Below are 18,264 nucleotides of genomic sequence, written 5' to 3'. Positions count from 1 at the left end.
GCTGAAGACTTGCTGAAAAATATATATCGAGTTATAGTGCGCAAAATATGGTAAATGTATCAGTGTGCACAGGAATTAGTACCGGTATTATTTTTTAATTTCTTGGATCATAGACTGGTGAAGATATATAATATTGTTACATCTCTTGGCATGCCTACTTGTTCTGGTGCATTTTTTTTCCATTCTAGGCCAGTGACTTGGTAACCAACAGGCGGTGATTTAATTTCTGGGAGAGCTTTCCTGCCAGTTTACATTTCTGAATTTTCTTCAGTTTTCATTAGAAAAAACAGATTCTCCTCCAATGCTCTCAGAGATTACAAGATATCTCCACTCTCTGACAATAGTTAAATTTAAGATTTAACCCACTCACTAAAGCTTGTGGGTTGAAATTTAACTATCTCGAGTGGAGAAATCTTGTAATCCCCTTGAGACTGAAGGAGAATCTATATTTCTCTGCTTTTGCACAGGATGCAAACAAGAAATAATTTTTTATGTATTTTGTCCATAGAAGATTTGCAATTGGAACAAATATCATTAAAAGGATTCTAATATTATTTGCCTCATGACTTATATGACTATGTATTTATTTGAAATTAGAAATGTTTAAAATGTGTAATTTAATGATAAGTGAATCATGTTATATTTTCAGAAACCGAACTATACATTAAAGTTTACTATGGCTGGACACACCAAAGCTGTATCCTCTGTAAAATTTAGTCCTAATGGTGATTGGTTAGCAAGTTCTTGTAGGTTTTAATAACTTATGTTTTTACATTTAGATCAACATCAATTTATATCTTACTTGTTCAAACAAATTCAGCCAGTCAAATTAACATTATAGAAACTACCTTTAATTCCTGTGTAATATATGATGTGCTAATAGATCTGTATACAGTGAAACTTCTCCAAACTGCCCACCTCTGGGACAAGAGGAAGTGGCCGGTTTTTATAACCCTATACGTTCTCAGTTTGCTGGACGAGACATGTTTGATGCCAATTCAAAACTTTTGGCCTTTTTTGGGGTTTTTGATCCTTCACCGATCCATCACTGGAACTTCCTTACTATTTCTGAACTACACAAAAATAAAATCCAAATGTAATTCCTTTTTGTATCATTCAAAACCATTAATAAACAGGAAGTGAAGAGCAGTGATTTCAACCTAGTAAAATTGTTGGGAAAATTCAATTTGATAAAAGTGTCTTTTTTGAAAATCTTATGTTTATCAAGGAAATTGTTTTCACAAGCTAAAATTGGTTTTATTTGAGTATAGTTACAGTGTAAGATAAGTACGCTGGTAAATAGTTTTTTAATGTAAATGCACATGAACTCTTGGACAGGTTTAAAATTTTTGGAAAAAGGTGAAATGGAACAAAATGTGTAAGTGTGTGTGAAGTTGGATCAGTAGTATGGGTTGACATTTAGTTTATACATATTAAGAAAAAACAGTATTAATAATATGTTAAATGCAAAATTATGATCCCAGTTTTATTTTGCATCAAATTTCACAAGAATTAAGAACTTCCAGTACTAACAGCAATTTGATTGAGCTCACCTGACCGGAGGCCATGTGAGCTATTGCCATCACTTGGCATCCGTGGTCATCCTCCGTGAGCAATTTTTTCAAAAATATTCTCCTCTGAATCTATTTAGCAGAATTATATGAAACTTTGCACAGATGTTCTTTAGGGTATATTGTACAATCGTTGTGTAGGCAGTTTTGGATTGCAGTATGGTTGGCCACATAAGAGAGGGACTATAGTATCACATTAAGATCACATCAAGATCAGCCTAATAAATGACCCCTAATTGCCTGATGAGCGTACACACCAATTAACACCCATCTGGTGACAAAACGGGATTTCTGGATTAATTTGTTCGTTTAAACAACTGTCCACTTCTATTAGGATCTGATGAAATCAACAACTGTCCACTTCAATTAGCATCTGATGAATTATTAAATATGTAATAATTTTCTGTTTTTCTGACACATTTCTGACAGGTGAACCATAACTGTTCGGCCATAATTGAGTTGTTGTGTTTACTTGAAATATGTAACTTAAACTGAAAAACTGGACGATGTATGGTTTTTTAGGGGGGTGGTCTATTGAAGACAAAACACAGTTTTAAGGTATATTGGCTGGGACTTTTGAAAACGGCCGGTTTGAAGGGAAGACTGTTTTTTTTAGGGTTTGGTTAGGAGAATTTTTACTGTATATATATTTAGCACTGTTCCAGAATTAATTGTGAGGTTGGGTTGGAAGGCACCTCTTAAAATATGATGAGTGGTTGTTAAATTAGATAGGTAGATTTAACAATGAAAGCAGTTAGAATCAGAATTAGAATTGTATGCATGGGAGGGTCAAATAAAAAGTGCCTTCCCGCCACTCTATTCAATTATTTCTGGAAAATCCCTTATTTAATAATTCTATAATGAGTAAAAGACAAATTTCAACTACATTTTTGTATGACATGCAACTAAGGTTCATATGACAAAATAAGGACTAGTTGACTGCCTCAGAAAGTAAGATGGGCATCAACTTAATCCGACCTAATTTTCTTCTGCTTATTCAAATTTTGATTTTAACATTGTGATTCTTTTATAAATGTAAAAGTACTGAAGGTTTTGTCAATTTCTGCTTTGTTGACTAAAAAAATCAGGTCTGCAAGTGTTCCTTTTAATTTTGGGGCAGCTATCCTGTATATATATCCCTAGATATGACCTAAGCAATGAAACTACTTGTATTTATTAGGCAAAAAATATATGTCTGTTTCCTGCTACCTTACCTGTCCTATTTCTTTGTGCCTTCTCAAATATTTTACGACCATTTTGGCTCAAGCACAGTTTATACTAGATATTTTCTCCATAATCTCATTGTTAAATGTTTTTGAAAAATAAATAATTTCTATACACCGACCCTATTTTTTTTCTTACTGGTTGCAGAAAATAACTTTTTTTTTGTTGCTTTAAATATAATCAATCTCAAGAAATGAAATGGCAGTATTTTAATTGGCATTACATTTTTTCTAGGTTGCATTATTTCGCGAAAACAACTTAATAATGTAGATTTTCATATTATAATACATGTTATAAACACAATTTGACTTTTATTTCTGTTTTGATGTCCACTTCTTTTGTTGGGAGAGAACCATTTGTATTTGATTTTGATGAACATAAAAATTTGATATTATTTCCAGCTGCTGACAAATTGATAAAGATTTGGGGAGCATATGACGGCAAGTTTGAGAAGACAATAAGTGGTCATAAACTAGTATGTATAAGTTATGATTGAATCATTGCTATTAATTATGCAGCAAGCTATGTAGTGTGGTAAAGTTTCATGTGAAACAATACAAACCTCAGAACATTTATCAGAAATAAATTTAGAAATACAATTTTTTAAATGGAAACAATAAAATATGAAATGTAATAATTTACTTAACTGTCATATTTAATGAACAAGAACATATGAAATTTTTATTGTATTTGATGATGACTATTGTAGCCCATACATGTTCACACTTATATGTGTACTTCATTCTATCTTGCCACAATTTTTTAAAAATTAGGATTCAATGAACTTCACTGAAGATATTTGACTTGCAGAAATATTAATCACCTGTGTTCTTAATCATATGAAACTGCTAATAGAATTGGCAAACATTTAGGGAGTTATGGGACTTCTTATAACATTATTTTGGATCCAACTTTGTTCTGTATCATTACAGGGAATTTCTGATGTAGCTTGGTCAAATGATAGCAGGATACTTGTCAGTGCATCAGATGATAAAACACTGAAGATATGGGACTTTGCCACTGTATGTTTAATGTAAATCTTAGTATTAATACCCGCATTTTGTTTTCTAAAGTTTTCTTAAAAATCTTGCCAGTCTTTCCAAATTTGAGAATCATAAAAAGAACATGAAGAAAATTTGACTTGATATAGTATTGTACATGTAAATGATCTAGGCCATATTTATGAATGAGAAGTTAATGTTATGGTTTACATACATTTTAGTAAGATCATCATGTGATTTACATATGAGACTCATATAAATCTAGCAGAATGTGATTATTGTGTGCATATGACTAATCATGTTCCAATAAATTGAAATAAAAATGAATGGGTGTAAAAAGAATATTTAAAACTTACATGAGGTATAAAAGTGCATGTTCCACTTCTTACAAGAGGTCTATTTGAAGTAGTTTGACATTATCTTATTTTCCAAAATATTTAGTTCTTTAAACTTGATTTGTTTATTGCAGGGAAAGTGTATGAAGACCTTAAAGGGGCACAGTAATTATGTATTTTGTTGCAATTTTAACCCACAGTCAAATTTAATTGTATCAGGTTCAGTAAGTAAATATTACTATATTAATTAACATGATCTGACAACACCAAGGGTTTTGAGCAAAGCAAGTGTCAACTTGATAACATGTTATAAAGTTGTTGCCCTTCCATGATTTTTAGCAATTTTCAGTCAGAATCTCCATCATAAACTTGTTGATAAATCCACATTTAATTGTTCATCTTTTGTAGCAGATGTATTCTGTTCTGTTAGACAAATTGAATTACGATCATCTCATTTGCAGTGAATAAAGAGTGAAGATGTAAAAATGGCTTGTATCCATCAAAATGCAGCAAGTGTTCAACTAATGGGCATGAATAATCTGCTTTGTGTTGAAAAGAAAAAAGTCTATAGAGTTTACCAATTATCATATGAATTCATTAATTTTGACTTTGACTGTAAGATAATGAATTTAGAAAGTTACAGCTAGTTGAAATAGACCAATTCCAATTTCAATATTAATTTTTGTAGGTTACTGAGGAGTTTTAATAGCTCTCTAGGTGGAAATCTGCCCAACATTATATCAATGTTTCTGGGCAGAGATATCACTTACGGACAGTGTCACACTTATTTCTTATATTTATTTCAGTTTGATGAAAGTGTAAGGATATGGGATGTAAAGACTGGAAAGTGTTTAAAGACTTTACCTGCTCATTCAGATCCTGTTACTGCTGTAGGTATCTGGTAACTGTAAGTCTAATTGGTATTAGATATATTATTATTTAAACACAGCTTATCACATTTTTAAGGAGAAAATGTTAAACTTGCTATCCAGCCTGTTTTGGGCTAGAAACTTGGACTTGTGTTGAGAAATTGTCAAAATCACTACTTCTACACTTAACACTCTTTTGTTGAAATGTGTCTAATGTGTTACAGCGCATGATCGTTCAAAAACAAGGCAAATTGGAAATTTTATAATTATATAAATTATATATTTATTATAAATTTGAAATACAGTCAAACCTCGACGTGTCGAACTCAGAAGAGTCAAAATTTCAGATAACTCTTAGTTTCAAGTCAAAGGGAAACTTCCCTTACTCCAGTACAATTTACCTCGGATGACTCAAACTCGGATGAATTGAAATCTCGAATAACTCAAAATTTTTAATCAGTCCCCTCAATAAGATTTAGAGCTTAATTAACCCTGATGACTTGAAATCAACAAATTAGTCAGAAAACAATTAGTGTGGCTTATGAAATTATATGTTGACACTCTTTGTCTTGATTTTTGTATTTAATTAATCCAAAATGGCGTGTGTAGTGAAAAGATACAAATTTTATTAATCACACGTCAAATTTCACACTAACAGTGATATCAGATATTTTGATAAAAATTTAAAAAATACTGATATCAGATATTTTGATAAAAATTTAAAAAATACTGATAAATTGTAATGGTATCTGAACAATTAATTAAACATCAAACAAACAATAGTAAGTGAATTTCAACAACCATATTCGTTCTGCTAGTGGCGCTGCAATTTTATTGTAGTAATGTAGAGCACATGGCTTGACAATACTCCTGATTGTGAGTTACACAAAGGAGCATGTTTTGAACTTCAGATGTTTTTCCTTAAACTCTTTATGACGTTCCGTATTTAATCATGAGATACAACACAGAAAAAAATATCTTCCAATGTGAAATACAAGACATCACGAAGTACCTGGTAAAGTGAAGTACATATACATGTACAAGCACAAAAAATGATATAAATAAAGGACACAATCATCAAACAAACTATATCCGGGTTATTCTTGACCTTGGGTGACTCGAACCACGTATAACTCAAACATTTTTGCCTGTTCCTTTCGACTTAAGGAGGTTCGACTGTTGTCATTTATGTTTTGTAAAAAGATGTTTACTATAGAATATTAAATTTTCATTAACTTTTTGTTTCTAGGTTCATTTTAATAGGGATGGTTCTTTAATTGTATCCAGCAGTTATGATGGTCTCTGGTAAGTTTTACATTACACTTATATTATGATAACTAGTTAACTCTGTTGTATGATTTAGGAAACATATAAGAGACTGTCCATGTAGAAACCAGTCATATCTTATGATATTGGTAGCAAAGAAAAAAAAAAATTGTTCCACAAATTTTGTTTGTTTTAAAGTATTGTTTAACTCATTATGATGTCCAAGTGAACAGAGATTATTCTGTATCAGAAGCCGATGACTCAATATTTATGTTCAAATTCCTTAACGAATCAACTAAGGACTGTTCCAGTAAAACATACATGGGACCTGGGGACGGCATTGAAAAAAAAAATATATACTTGGTTGTGGGTTGGTGGAAAATGCATCTATGGCACGGTACTTGGCTTGGAAATTCGCTTCTGTGAGTGGTTGTTGGGAAAATGAAGGAACATTCTGTTGAAAGATGTTTTTTACTTTCTTGAAATGGTCCAAAATAAATCCCTGTCATTGTGTAAACCTTGAGTATAGTTGAGTTATGCGCTTTTTTGCCGGAAATTTGCACCATTTTTACAGGTGTTCCGCCCGTAAATCGCCCCATGTTTGTTTTGACATTATTCTTCCAGTATCTCAGGGTTTTGCTGTGGAGCAATGGTGCGACACGAGACGCCCGAACATCAGAAAAGATGTCAACTTCCGTCGTTTGTTGATGTGTTAATAAGTGTTCCTCATCTCTTGATTTTTATGTAGATTAGACTGTTGGTTTTCCCGTTTGGATAGTTTTACACTAGTAATTTTTAGGGCCCTTTATAGCTTACTTTTCGGTGTGATCCAAGGCTCCGTGTTGAAGATCGTGCTTAGACTTATTATTATGGTTTATTTTTCAAATAAATTGTGACTTGGTTGGAGAGTTGTCTCATTAGCACTCATGCCACATCTTCTTATATCTATTCAGTGTGTCTGAATTATCATCAAAGCAACTCTTCCACAATTAAACTTCTTTTGAAACTGAATTTGAACAGTTGTAAAATCAGTATGTAGTCATTGCATATTGATATCAAGAATAACCAAACCTCAAAATGAAAGGGTATGGGCTATGGAGGGAATGAATAGGTGACAAAAACACCAAATTATCAAAGAACAGGGCTTTTACTTCTGTTCTTCAACTTGTCAGAGAGTCTACAACAATGGACAAAATTTCCATACCTTTAAACAAGGTAGCCCCCAGTGTGCAAATGAGCAGAATTTTCCATATTGATAAACATCAATATTACTTTATACTAACTTGTTCCTCACCTGCACAGAGTGCATGCAAACTCGATTGATGCTTAAATACATTGATTTCCAGCTGAAAGTGCTAGGTATACAAGAAGAGAAGTTTTCTTGAAATCATTGATCCCCGATAAAACAAATGGAGTTTAGGAAACTTCACACAACTATCAAGGCAATCATATGGATACACACAGAAATTTCAACTGGTTAGATGAGATACAAAATAGTTCATGGTAATACACCAGCTTCATATACAGTCACTGTTGTACAGTGTGGATCAATAAAACTTATGCATTATCTTCTATTTCTCTTCACATACCAAATATCATTGACCTGTGATATAAAGTGGTTGTTGAAAATTTGCTATGGACAAATACTCTTACAATTGCGAATACCAGAAAGGTAATCCCTATATTCTGGCCTTCTTTGAATTTGCTCTTAGGCAAGACAAAAATCAAGATTTAGCTATGCATTGAAAAGAGGATATGTGTGCACAAAAATGAATGTTAATATATGAAACAGGGCCTAATCTAGAGGGAGAAATGGGCAGAAACTTCTCCCTGTTTGTGCTCTCTTCTCCCATTTATCTTTGAGAGGGAGAAGTTTTTGTAATGAATTACTTAGACAAAAATGTCAATATTGTTATTTTTCAAACAGAATTTACAAAAACCTATCCTTGTCATTGATGTCTTGATTAGGCCCTGTGAAATCATTTTAATGTACAGATATATGAATGCACAAGAGGTAAAAGCATATGTCTATACATGAATATATGGAACATGCAAGAAATAGGCAAAACAGCGAATGTATGTTTTTTAATCAGTGTCTTACTAGGCAAAATGGAGAGGTGCAGTGCCCTACCCCTCTGCCATATTACCCCCTTATTGCCCATTTATAATTATCTGAAGATTACACTTTAGTTAATAAATTACACCAAGCCTATTAAGAAGTGTTACCTTCATTTACCATATCCTGTCATAATTAACCCTCAGGTATTCGTCAGGTCATTATTAGTGATCATTCAGCTGACCAGGGTTGTCGGATGATGATCATTTACAAGTAGAAATTGGATCCTGATTGGATCTATCACCATTTCATGGACAGCCAATCATTGGTTAATAATTATTTTCTTTTGTACAATTAATTTTAAAAATATTTTCAAGTTGACAGGTCTATGTTATGTAGAACCATGGGTGTAAACAATTGCATGATGCATATGTTTGTTTATTCAGTATGTCAGTTATCTCTGTCAGTTCAATTCTTTTTTAAATTTTCTATATCGTCAACAGTACAGTAATTTTTTAAAAGTTATAATTACATTATTTAGAGAAAATAATATGATTTTGAACTTGAATTAGAGCAATATTGAATATTTGTTACATTTCGTGCAACATTTTGCCTCATAGTATGTCATAAATGTTAAGAATCACTTGCCCTTAATCTTCTTTATGGTGTGATAGTATACTGCGTTAAATTCTACAAAAGTAATGTTAATTTTTGTCTACACATCATTCTTGTATTATCTAGTAAGAATACATTCATACAAGAAAAGCAAAAAAAAAACATGAATAAAGATATTTCTGACTTTAATAATGGAAACATAAATTTAAAAAAAAAATTTCAAATACACAAATGTTCCTTTTTGGTTGAAAAAACATGCTAAGTGTTAAAGTGCCCTCTTCCCTGCGCACCCTCTATTTTCAAATCCTAGCTGGAACACTGATTATGTGTAAATGGAATGAAGCATTCATGAAATCATGCAATATCTTGCTATTATCTGTATGAAATACATGTATGTCACATGTAGCTGAAATATATAAAAAAATTCACCATGAGAATACTGTTAAAGAATATATATATGAATTTTAGGATACAGATAAATGAACGCAAGCAGTAAAAGCGCTAGTCTATACATGAATATGTGCAACATGCAAGTGATAGGCGAAACTACATAAAATGTATAAATGAAATGAAGCATTCATGAAATCATACTATGTCTTGCTGTTATTAGTATGAAATGTCTCACATGCAGCTGAATTGTATAAAAAAAGTAATGTATCACCATGGGAATACTGTTAAAGAATATTTACAAATTTTAATATGCTTCTGTTGGTGCCTATAAAACTTGCGTTTTTACCTCTATGGGTGGGTAGGAGTGGAAAAATATCACTTCTATGGGAGGTTACCCCAATTTTCAAGTGCCTTCCTCCCGTCCCATGTATGTTTTACTGGAACAGCCCTTAAATATACCTAGGATAAAAGTGTGTAAATCAGACAGGAGGTGATTTATTTTCTTTCTCATACTTCTAATATATTCAGGTATCAAAATAATTATATTTATATGAAGATTGTGCAAAAAAAAAGTTTTTTATTCCTTAGATAAATTCTGTCATTGAACATGGGTTCTGTTTTGTGTTAAAGATCATGATTTGTTTTTTTAATCAGAATTTACCACACATGGACATCTTTCACATCACACATTTGCATTAAAGTCTTGATCATTGTATCATAGATACTGAAATATATGAATTTGCTCTATTTTACGACTTGTACATTTTACTAATTTACAGTTTATGTTTTGCATTGTAGTCGAATATGGGACACAGCATCCGGACAGTGTTTAAAGACATTAATTGGTAATTATTTGAATAAAGCGATATTTATCCTTTAATAGATAAAACCAAAATATTGAGAAAATTTTATAAGAAGGAACAGTTCCTACATTTTCTTTTTAGAAAATCCTACTGTTATTTTTTTCCAGGAGTGATTAACTTCTCTATTTTTGTACAGGATTTAAAAGAATTTGTTAAAATGGTTGCAAATCGTGCATCACACATCAGCATTGCGCAGGCAATAAACCCCAACAATCATTCATCTGCATAACAAGCATGAAAATAGTCCTTACTTGACTTCATGTAAAAATGTTGTCTTAGCCAGACATTTTAATATTAATTTAAATGCATAACTCTGCTAAACCAACACCTGCTTTAATGGAACAAAAACCTCTACAACCACAGTTGTTTAATTTAGAGGCTGTTTAATATGTTGTTATTGTAATACGAGATACTGTTACTTTTGGGCAATGACCACATTTTATTCTGTGTCTTATAATCTGTAAAGGTGAAAATAATCCTCAAGTTTAATTACAACATATCAGTCTTTGATTTATTGTTTCATGCCTTGGGAACATGCAACTGTTGATAATTGTGTTGTGTTCAAAAGCTGCACTAAAGCATGTCTCAGTGCCACAAAATTAGAAAAATGGTTCAAGTCTTGAGAGGTTATAAAACCTACAGAATGATTAGTGATACTGGAATTTTGCCAAAATATTAACCTATGATGGTTTAATGCTGTCATCACTGTTTGTAAAATCTTGGTTTTTGTGTGAACTTTAAAATAAGTTAGTGGATATTGTTAAAATTTGACACAAAAGGAAGGTTTTGTTCTGATTTTCGGGGTTATAACCCTATCTGTAGAAGATTAAGGAGCCAAAAAATAGCTTATTTCTTATAGTTGTTTGTTTAATTGTAATTTTTTAAGTAATATAACTACTTTCATTCTAATAAGAATATTCTGTTGTGTCAAATATTTAATGACAATCCAAATTAAGGGCTATATCAAGTTTGATTCATGTGTACATACTTGCCTGAATTATTCAGGGTTCCACTTCTACCGTTGCTTCAAACTGTGCCATGTGAAGCATTTTATTACATCCAAATTCAGATTTTGAAACTTATAAATAATATGTTGAATCACTACCTAAATCCAGATTTGCAAAGGTAAGTGTTATTGTTTATACTTGCCCTGCTGTACACATTAACTGTAGTATCAAGTTTTACCTCACAGAACAGATAAATGACTACTACATGTACCACAGTTTTACATGATTTGCAAAGGTAAGTGTTATTGTTTATACTTGCCCTGCTGTACACATTAACTGTAGTATCAAGTTTTACCTCACAGAACAGATAAATGACTACTACATGTACCACAGTTTTACATGATGTTAATTATTGTTTCAGATGATGATAACCCTCCTGTGTCCTTTGTCAAATTTTCTCCAAATGGAAAGTATATATTGGCAGCTACATTGGACAAGTAAGTGTAGATTATGGCAGCTACATTAGACAAGTTATTGTATAATTTTTTGCAGCTACATTAAACAGTAAAAGTAGATTTTGGCAGTAACATTAATCAAATAAGTGTAGATTTTGGCAACTACTTAAGACAAATAGGTAGATTTTAGCAGCTACATAAGACCAAGTTAGTGTAGATTTTGGCATCTATAGTGGACAAGTAAGTGTAAATTTTTTTATGAATATTGAAGAAACTTGTGAAATTCAGCCGTAAGTTAGACCAGAGTCACAGGGCAACAGGTTTTGAGTAAGATGTGGATTATTATATAAAAAGAGTAAAAACCTGTCTAATGCAACATTTGTTGTAACAAATACAAAATATATTGCAGGGTTTCAATTCCATGATTGACTGCCCCAAATGTTTTGTGCATGTGCAGATATTAATCTAAAGATATTTTGTTATTGCAGTATATTCACATTTCAAATTTTAGAAATACATTTCAATACGAAATTAAAACATTCTTTTTTTTTTCAGCACATTAAAGCTTTGGGATTACAGCAAAGGAAAGGTTTGTAATATGATAGTATAGTTCGTGAAGAAATTACTTAATGTTGAAATATAATTCATTTTCTTTGGTCATGAGTTTTTCTATATTAAGGAGGTAGACCTAGGGTAAGGAACATAACTCAGTGAAATTAGTGATATGTTTGCATCATATTCAATTTCACCAAAGCCTCTCAAGCTTTGTTTGAAGTAAAATAAAATAATCCAAGTTAATTAGATGCTTACATAAGATTGAAGTAAAATGCTGAATACAAACGTTCCAATGATTTTTAAGAGTTGTGTCCCTTACCCTAGGTCTACCTCCTTAAGTGATACTAATGTTCTGTGAAATCTGGCCAGCAATGACTTATAAATAATATCATAGTTTTTCAAGCTTTACTGTATAAATATATATGAGAAGTTCAGAATATAAAAGTATGATAGACAAATGGAGTGATGGTCATTTTAATCACTGTGTACAAACTGTAATTCAATAACATTTAATAGTCAAAATAATTTTTGTTTGTTTTTTAAGTTATTAAGGGGAAATAAGAAAATGTAAATTTGTGCTTATCATCTTTATTTTCTTTTTATGTTGAAATGATTTATTGCAGTGTTTGAAGACATACACAGGTCATAAGAATGAAAAATACTGTATTTTTGCGAACTTCTCTGTAACCGGTGGAAAGGTTAGTATTGTAAATAAGGAACCATTACTGTTGTTTCTTGTCTACACTGGATATAATATGGTATACCAGTGTTAGACGGACGGGATATATTATGGTATACCAGTGTTAGATGGACGGGATATATTATGGTATACTAGTGTAAGACGGACGGGATATATTATGGTATACCAGTGTTAGACAGATAAGATGTATTATGATATACCAGTGTTAGACAGACGGATATATGTTATCCCTGGCTATGTATCAATACTGAAATTTGATTGGTTTGCTACACATCGCTCAAAATCCCATATCCCTGGGGTTTGCTAGACATTTCCCAGTGGGAAGGTCACTGGCACTGCTGACAGCATCCAAGATGGCGAAGTGATTTGCTTCGCACACAGCGAGTGAAATCCTTGATAAAAGAGCCGAGAGCATTGCACCCAGCTCCGGAAAGGCACCAGCTCATGAAATGTTCCTAAAATGGCAAATACTGCACATTGGGATTCCATTTCCTCAGGAGAAAAGTGTTGCAAAATATGGATGTATAAATAGATCATCATCATATCTTATGGACATTAAAATTTGAATTTCTTCTTAGATGCCTCTTGTATTGCAGTAAGGAGTTAGAGTACATGGTACTTTAGCACAAAGCAAACTATATATGTTATGACTATCTGGACTTGTAAAAGTAACTCCTTCTTTACTGTTCTATTGGTTTTAATCAAGTTTTTCATTAGCTCACCTGGCCTGAAAGGCCATGTGAGCTTTTCTTATCACTTGGCGTCCGTCAACATTGTCTTTGTCCTTCGTTAACTTTTCTTTAAAGATCTGCTTCTCTGCGTCCACTGAACAGAATTTGATAAAACTTGGTGACAATCATCCTTGCATGTCTACTCTCAAAATTTAACTGTTGTGGTCCCTCGCCAAAAAAAAAACATGACTACTGCTACTAAAAATAGAATATAGGGGAATCACCATATATTTTTGTTTATATCTCAAAAACCATAACTGATGGAAGAAATCTGAGACATCTGAGGCGCTTTGACTTGAAGAGATCTATCCCCTAACATGTCAAGAAAATTGAGTTAATGCCCTTTTTTTTGCTAATTTTACCTTTTTTGTGCAGTTTTTGCCTATTGTTCAGAAAATGAAAGCAGATTGATGATGCATGGAAATTGATAAAATGATCAGTATTTTCAATATCTGTTATTGTTGTAAATTTCAGAAAAATCTATTGACCCTTCTTGGAGTTCAGGTTTTTGAAAGTGTCATTTTTGGCATTTTATCATTTTTTGCCTATTATTTAGAAAACAAAAGCAGATAGATGATAAATGTGAATTGGTAAAATGTTTAGTATTCCAGTACTTATTTTTAGGCAAATTTCAGAAAAGTCTGTCGACCCTTCTTTGAGTTATGGTTCTTGATGTGTCATTTTTGACATTTTTATCTGTTTTTGCTTATTATTTAGATTTAGAAAATAAAAGCTGATTGATGATAATTGTAACTTGATAAAATATTCATTATATTAATATCCATTTTTGGTGCATATTTCAGCAGAATCTGTTGACACTACTTGGAATTATGACCCCAGAAAGTGTTGGTTTTTGGGCATGACTTGGTTATGGCTCAGATTAATGTTTAGTAATTTTGTAGTTACCCTTATTTGATCATGTGCCCATTTTTGTCTGTTGTAAACAAAACAATAGCAGATTGATAATTAATGTAAATTTAAAAAATATATTTTTAAAATGTATGTAAAGATCTATGATTGTTGCCAATTTGGGAAAAATCTGTTGCTTGCATTTTTAATGATTTTTTGCACTTTCAGCATGCTATTCATTTAACATAAGTAGAATGGTGATTAATGTTTAGATGTTCAGTATTATGAAAAATATCATCTTTGCAAATTTGGTTAAAGGTGTCTGACCATTTTTAGGTTTTGTATGTATTCAACTTTTTAAAGCTATTACACCAGATGAGTGATTCAGGCTCCTGGGAGCCTCTTGTTAAAGCTATTAAACCGGATGAGTGATTCAGGCTCTTGAGAGTATTTTGTTGATTCAGGCTCTTGAAAGCCTCTTGTTGATTCAGGCTCTTGAGAGTATTTTGTTGATTCAGGCTCTTGAGAGTATTTTGTTGATTCAGGCTCTTGAAAGCCTCTTGTTGATTCAGGCTCCTGAGAGCCTCTTGTTGATGTTAGGTATTTCATTTTTTTTTAAGATATCCAAAAACTGAAGGTTTTACATCTTGAAGTGTAAGCGTTATATTGTCAATATTTCTAGTTAAAAGTTCTAGAATGTGATTTTTACCTTACAGTGGATTGTCTCTGGTTCAGAAGATAACACAGTTTACATATGGAATCTCCAAACAAAAGAAATAGTACAAAAGTTACAGGGACACACAGGTACAGACCATGATACTTTAGTTACACCTTCATTGTGTAAAATTAGTGGTACATCTATAAACAATGCCTAGGATAAATTAGAGTGTGCCTATTTCCAAATCTTGGTGGCTCAAATTTCAAGGTGCCATTTAAATGTGTTCAGTTATCAGTAGTTTTAGAAACTTGAGCTCTGAAATTTCAAAATATTATGACTTCATCATAAGAAATTGATAATTTTCTTCAACTGCCAAAACAAACAAGTTCTTCAATGTTTTTTGGCTTTTTCTAGATTTTATTTCTAGGATGTTTTTTTTTTTTTATAATTACCTTCAGTTTAGCTGATTAAGTTGGTTATATTGTTAGTGACCTCTCGTAATGTCAATACTGTACATTCATATATGATTTAAATATCTATCTATACACCACCTTTATGCTGCAGATTGGTGCAATAGAACCATTAATTCTTGCTTTTATACGAAATGTACCACTTAAGTACCATACATATGGTTTTTTACTTGAATGAGAGCAGTAAAATAAAAGATGAAATGATCAATTGGCAATGAACTTTATGTAATATAGCAGAGAAACGCCTTGTCTTCAAGTTGTTTTTGATTGAGAAGTCACCTGATTTTGAATTGAGCATATCACAACTTCGCTTGAAGTTTACAGATCTTAGCCGATTGAAGAAATGTTGCATTCCACAACAAAGTTAATAGTTCAGAAGTGAAGTCGGTACATATAATACATTACAACAAATGCTCTAATGGACTTTTAAAACCAAAATAAACTTTTAAAATATTCTAAAATGTCAAATATATTTTCAAAAAAGGAATACATTCATTTTGGTAGTTATATACAAGTGTAGGATATGTTAAAATATGTGGAATGGAAAAGAATATGAATGTATATTATCAATTGACCTTAATTTTCAAATTTCAGCTCAATGAAATATGTGATTTTTTTAATTCTGAACCAAATTCATACATATATCTATGCCAGGGTTTATGGTGAAAATGAGAAAATCACTGATTGATTGGGTGTTTGGTAGAGTATTGAATTCTTAAAGATGTTGAAAGCAAGCCAAAGTCAGTGCATAGGGTATTTGATGATTAGCAACTTTGAAGACTTCAGTCTTTGATATCTATTTTGTTGTTACCTCATACAATCAGTTCTAAGGAAAGTTACTTTACTTTCATTTCCCCAACATGTTGCAATATAGATATAATACATCTGTAAATGTTGTTCCTTAGGTTAAGCTTTGAATGTTTTTCTCAATGAAAAGATGACATACTTATTTACAAATTTATTTTAGGAAAATATGAAATCATATACAATGATTTTGATGTCATCTATCTGACTTTCAACTAGTGTAGCGTTGCTTTAATATACGTTGTTTTTGAGTTAAAATTTTTAGACTAATAAATTTTGTAGACATACTAACAATAACACCATCATTTCCTACTTTCAGATGTTGTGCTGTGTTGTGCATGTCACCCTACTGAGAACATTATTGCATCAGCAGCTTTAGAAAATGACAAGACAATTAAACTTTGGAAAAGTGATGTATAGCAGACAAATATTGTTTTATTGTGTTTCAAATAAAGGATGGAATATCTTCACACCATGAGGTATTAGTCCAGTGTCAACTGCAGCACAGATGTACTCAGCTAAACATGTAGATTTTTTTTTATAAAAAGCCTTAAATGATTAAATTATTTTCTGTATGGTGTAGTACAGTACAGTAACAAAAGTCTGATCAAAACTAGAATAATTTATTTATGATTATGAAATGAAATTATAAGAAAGAGTTTTCAGTGCTATTTAACTATTATATTATAATTCAAAAGTAATACTAAAACATTTACATGTGTATGTATTGAAATATACTGCCTTCTGACCGATAATTGGAAGAGATTGAAAATGAATTTTGATTTCATTTTCATGCATTTAACTCTTTAATTTTGACTAGAAGAGAGATAGGTATCTTCTTGTTTGAGGAATCAGAGACATTATTTTTCTTTCTAGTTATAATTTATACAAGTTGTGTATTGATACATGCCATGTACAATGTAAAAGTTCACTTTACATTTAAAAGATACACATTTAAGGAATATGAAGCTATCTACAAACAATTTAACCAAAGTATTTCTCACCATTGAACCACAAAGGTCAATGGCTACAGCAACAGTGATATACTACCAAATATAATGCTGAATATTGCACACATTTAAACAATCCAGGTTTGTTTTTTATATTCTTTTCACTGAAGAAGCCAAACTTATACAGAACCAGTTAAAATTCATAAATCTTTAAGCACCAAATGGTAGCAGTGAGAATAAAGGTCTGTTTAATGCCATTTAGTAGCTGTTACTCTTGATGATTACATATAAGTAATTGAATTGCTTTCTGATATGTGTATTCACTAGAATGAATATTGATAATGCTGTTTTTACCAAGTTACAACAATGTATGTTCAGATGTTGACCATTAACGTTAGTACACCTTTATTTGTTGTCTCTTGAATTGTGCAGAATTAAAGACTACACTAATAACTCTTGTTATGTCTTCCTTGCCTTACTTGCTATGTTTGGTTAGTGTTTAAATTTTGTTGGTTGAGAAGGACCACTTTCCATTTATTTGTTTTAAAATATTTTTTAGCCTAGTTAAGACCCAATAAGGTCATTCAAGGCATATCATTGACTGTTGGTATTATTAAATTAAGTGAAGGGATTTCCTACAGTTGCTGTTCGATTGGTTCCATTTATGATACAACTGAAGTCACTAGAGAATCCTACTTTAAAATCATCTGAAACTTTTCTTTAAACTATAGTACATGTTCGACATTCGTAATGAGGTATTATTTCAATATAAGTATTGGTACTTAAAGGATGTAAGAATTCCTCTAGATTTATTTTACTTGTTCTGTAGGGAAAAAGTAACAGTTGTTACTATGGATTTTGTCCCCGATGTTATCATCAACCCAGTAATACAATTTTTAACATTCTTTTGATTACCGCTATAACCTTGGTTCCCTTGATTACTCTTTCACACCAC

The 18,264-nt window shown here is 31.7% G+C and overlaps 1 protein-coding gene across 1 annotated transcript in view; it reads left to right on the top strand.

Moving 5' to 3' along the window:
- Nucleotides 1-17,762, top strand: part of LOC148610927 (WD repeat-containing protein 5) — a 28,930-nt gene extending 11,168 nt beyond the window's left edge. Inside the window, exons 3-14 of the mRNA XM_088590857.1 lie at nt 650-746; nt 3,197-3,270; nt 3,728-3,817; nt 4,266-4,355; nt 4,938-5,021; nt 6,250-6,305; nt 10,126-10,172; nt 11,559-11,634; nt 12,148-12,181; nt 12,771-12,845; nt 15,144-15,231; nt 16,679-17,762. Coding sequence (XP_088446983.1) covers nt 650-746; nt 3,197-3,270; nt 3,728-3,817; nt 4,266-4,355; nt 4,938-5,021; nt 6,250-6,305; nt 10,126-10,172; nt 11,559-11,634; nt 12,148-12,181; nt 12,771-12,845; nt 15,144-15,231; nt 16,679-16,779 — 912 coding nt within the window. The 3' untranslated portion in view covers nt 16,780-17,762. The remainder of the gene's footprint in view (nt 1-649; nt 747-3,196; nt 3,271-3,727; nt 3,818-4,265; nt 4,356-4,937; nt 5,022-6,249; nt 6,306-10,125; nt 10,173-11,558; nt 11,635-12,147; nt 12,182-12,770; nt 12,846-15,143; nt 15,232-16,678) is intronic.
- The last annotated feature ends 502 nt before the right edge of the window (nt 17,763-18,264 follow it).

Source organism: Perna viridis, chromosome 7 (genome assembly GCF_037379345.1).
Source record: "Perna viridis isolate PV_CMFRI_1.1 ecotype Kerala chromosome 7, ASM3737934v1, whole genome shotgun sequence".
In the NCBI taxonomy this organism is placed as follows: Eukaryota; Metazoa; Mollusca; class Bivalvia; order Mytilida; family Mytilidae; genus Perna; species Perna viridis.
This window is presented reverse-complemented; position numbering and strand designations above follow the sequence as displayed.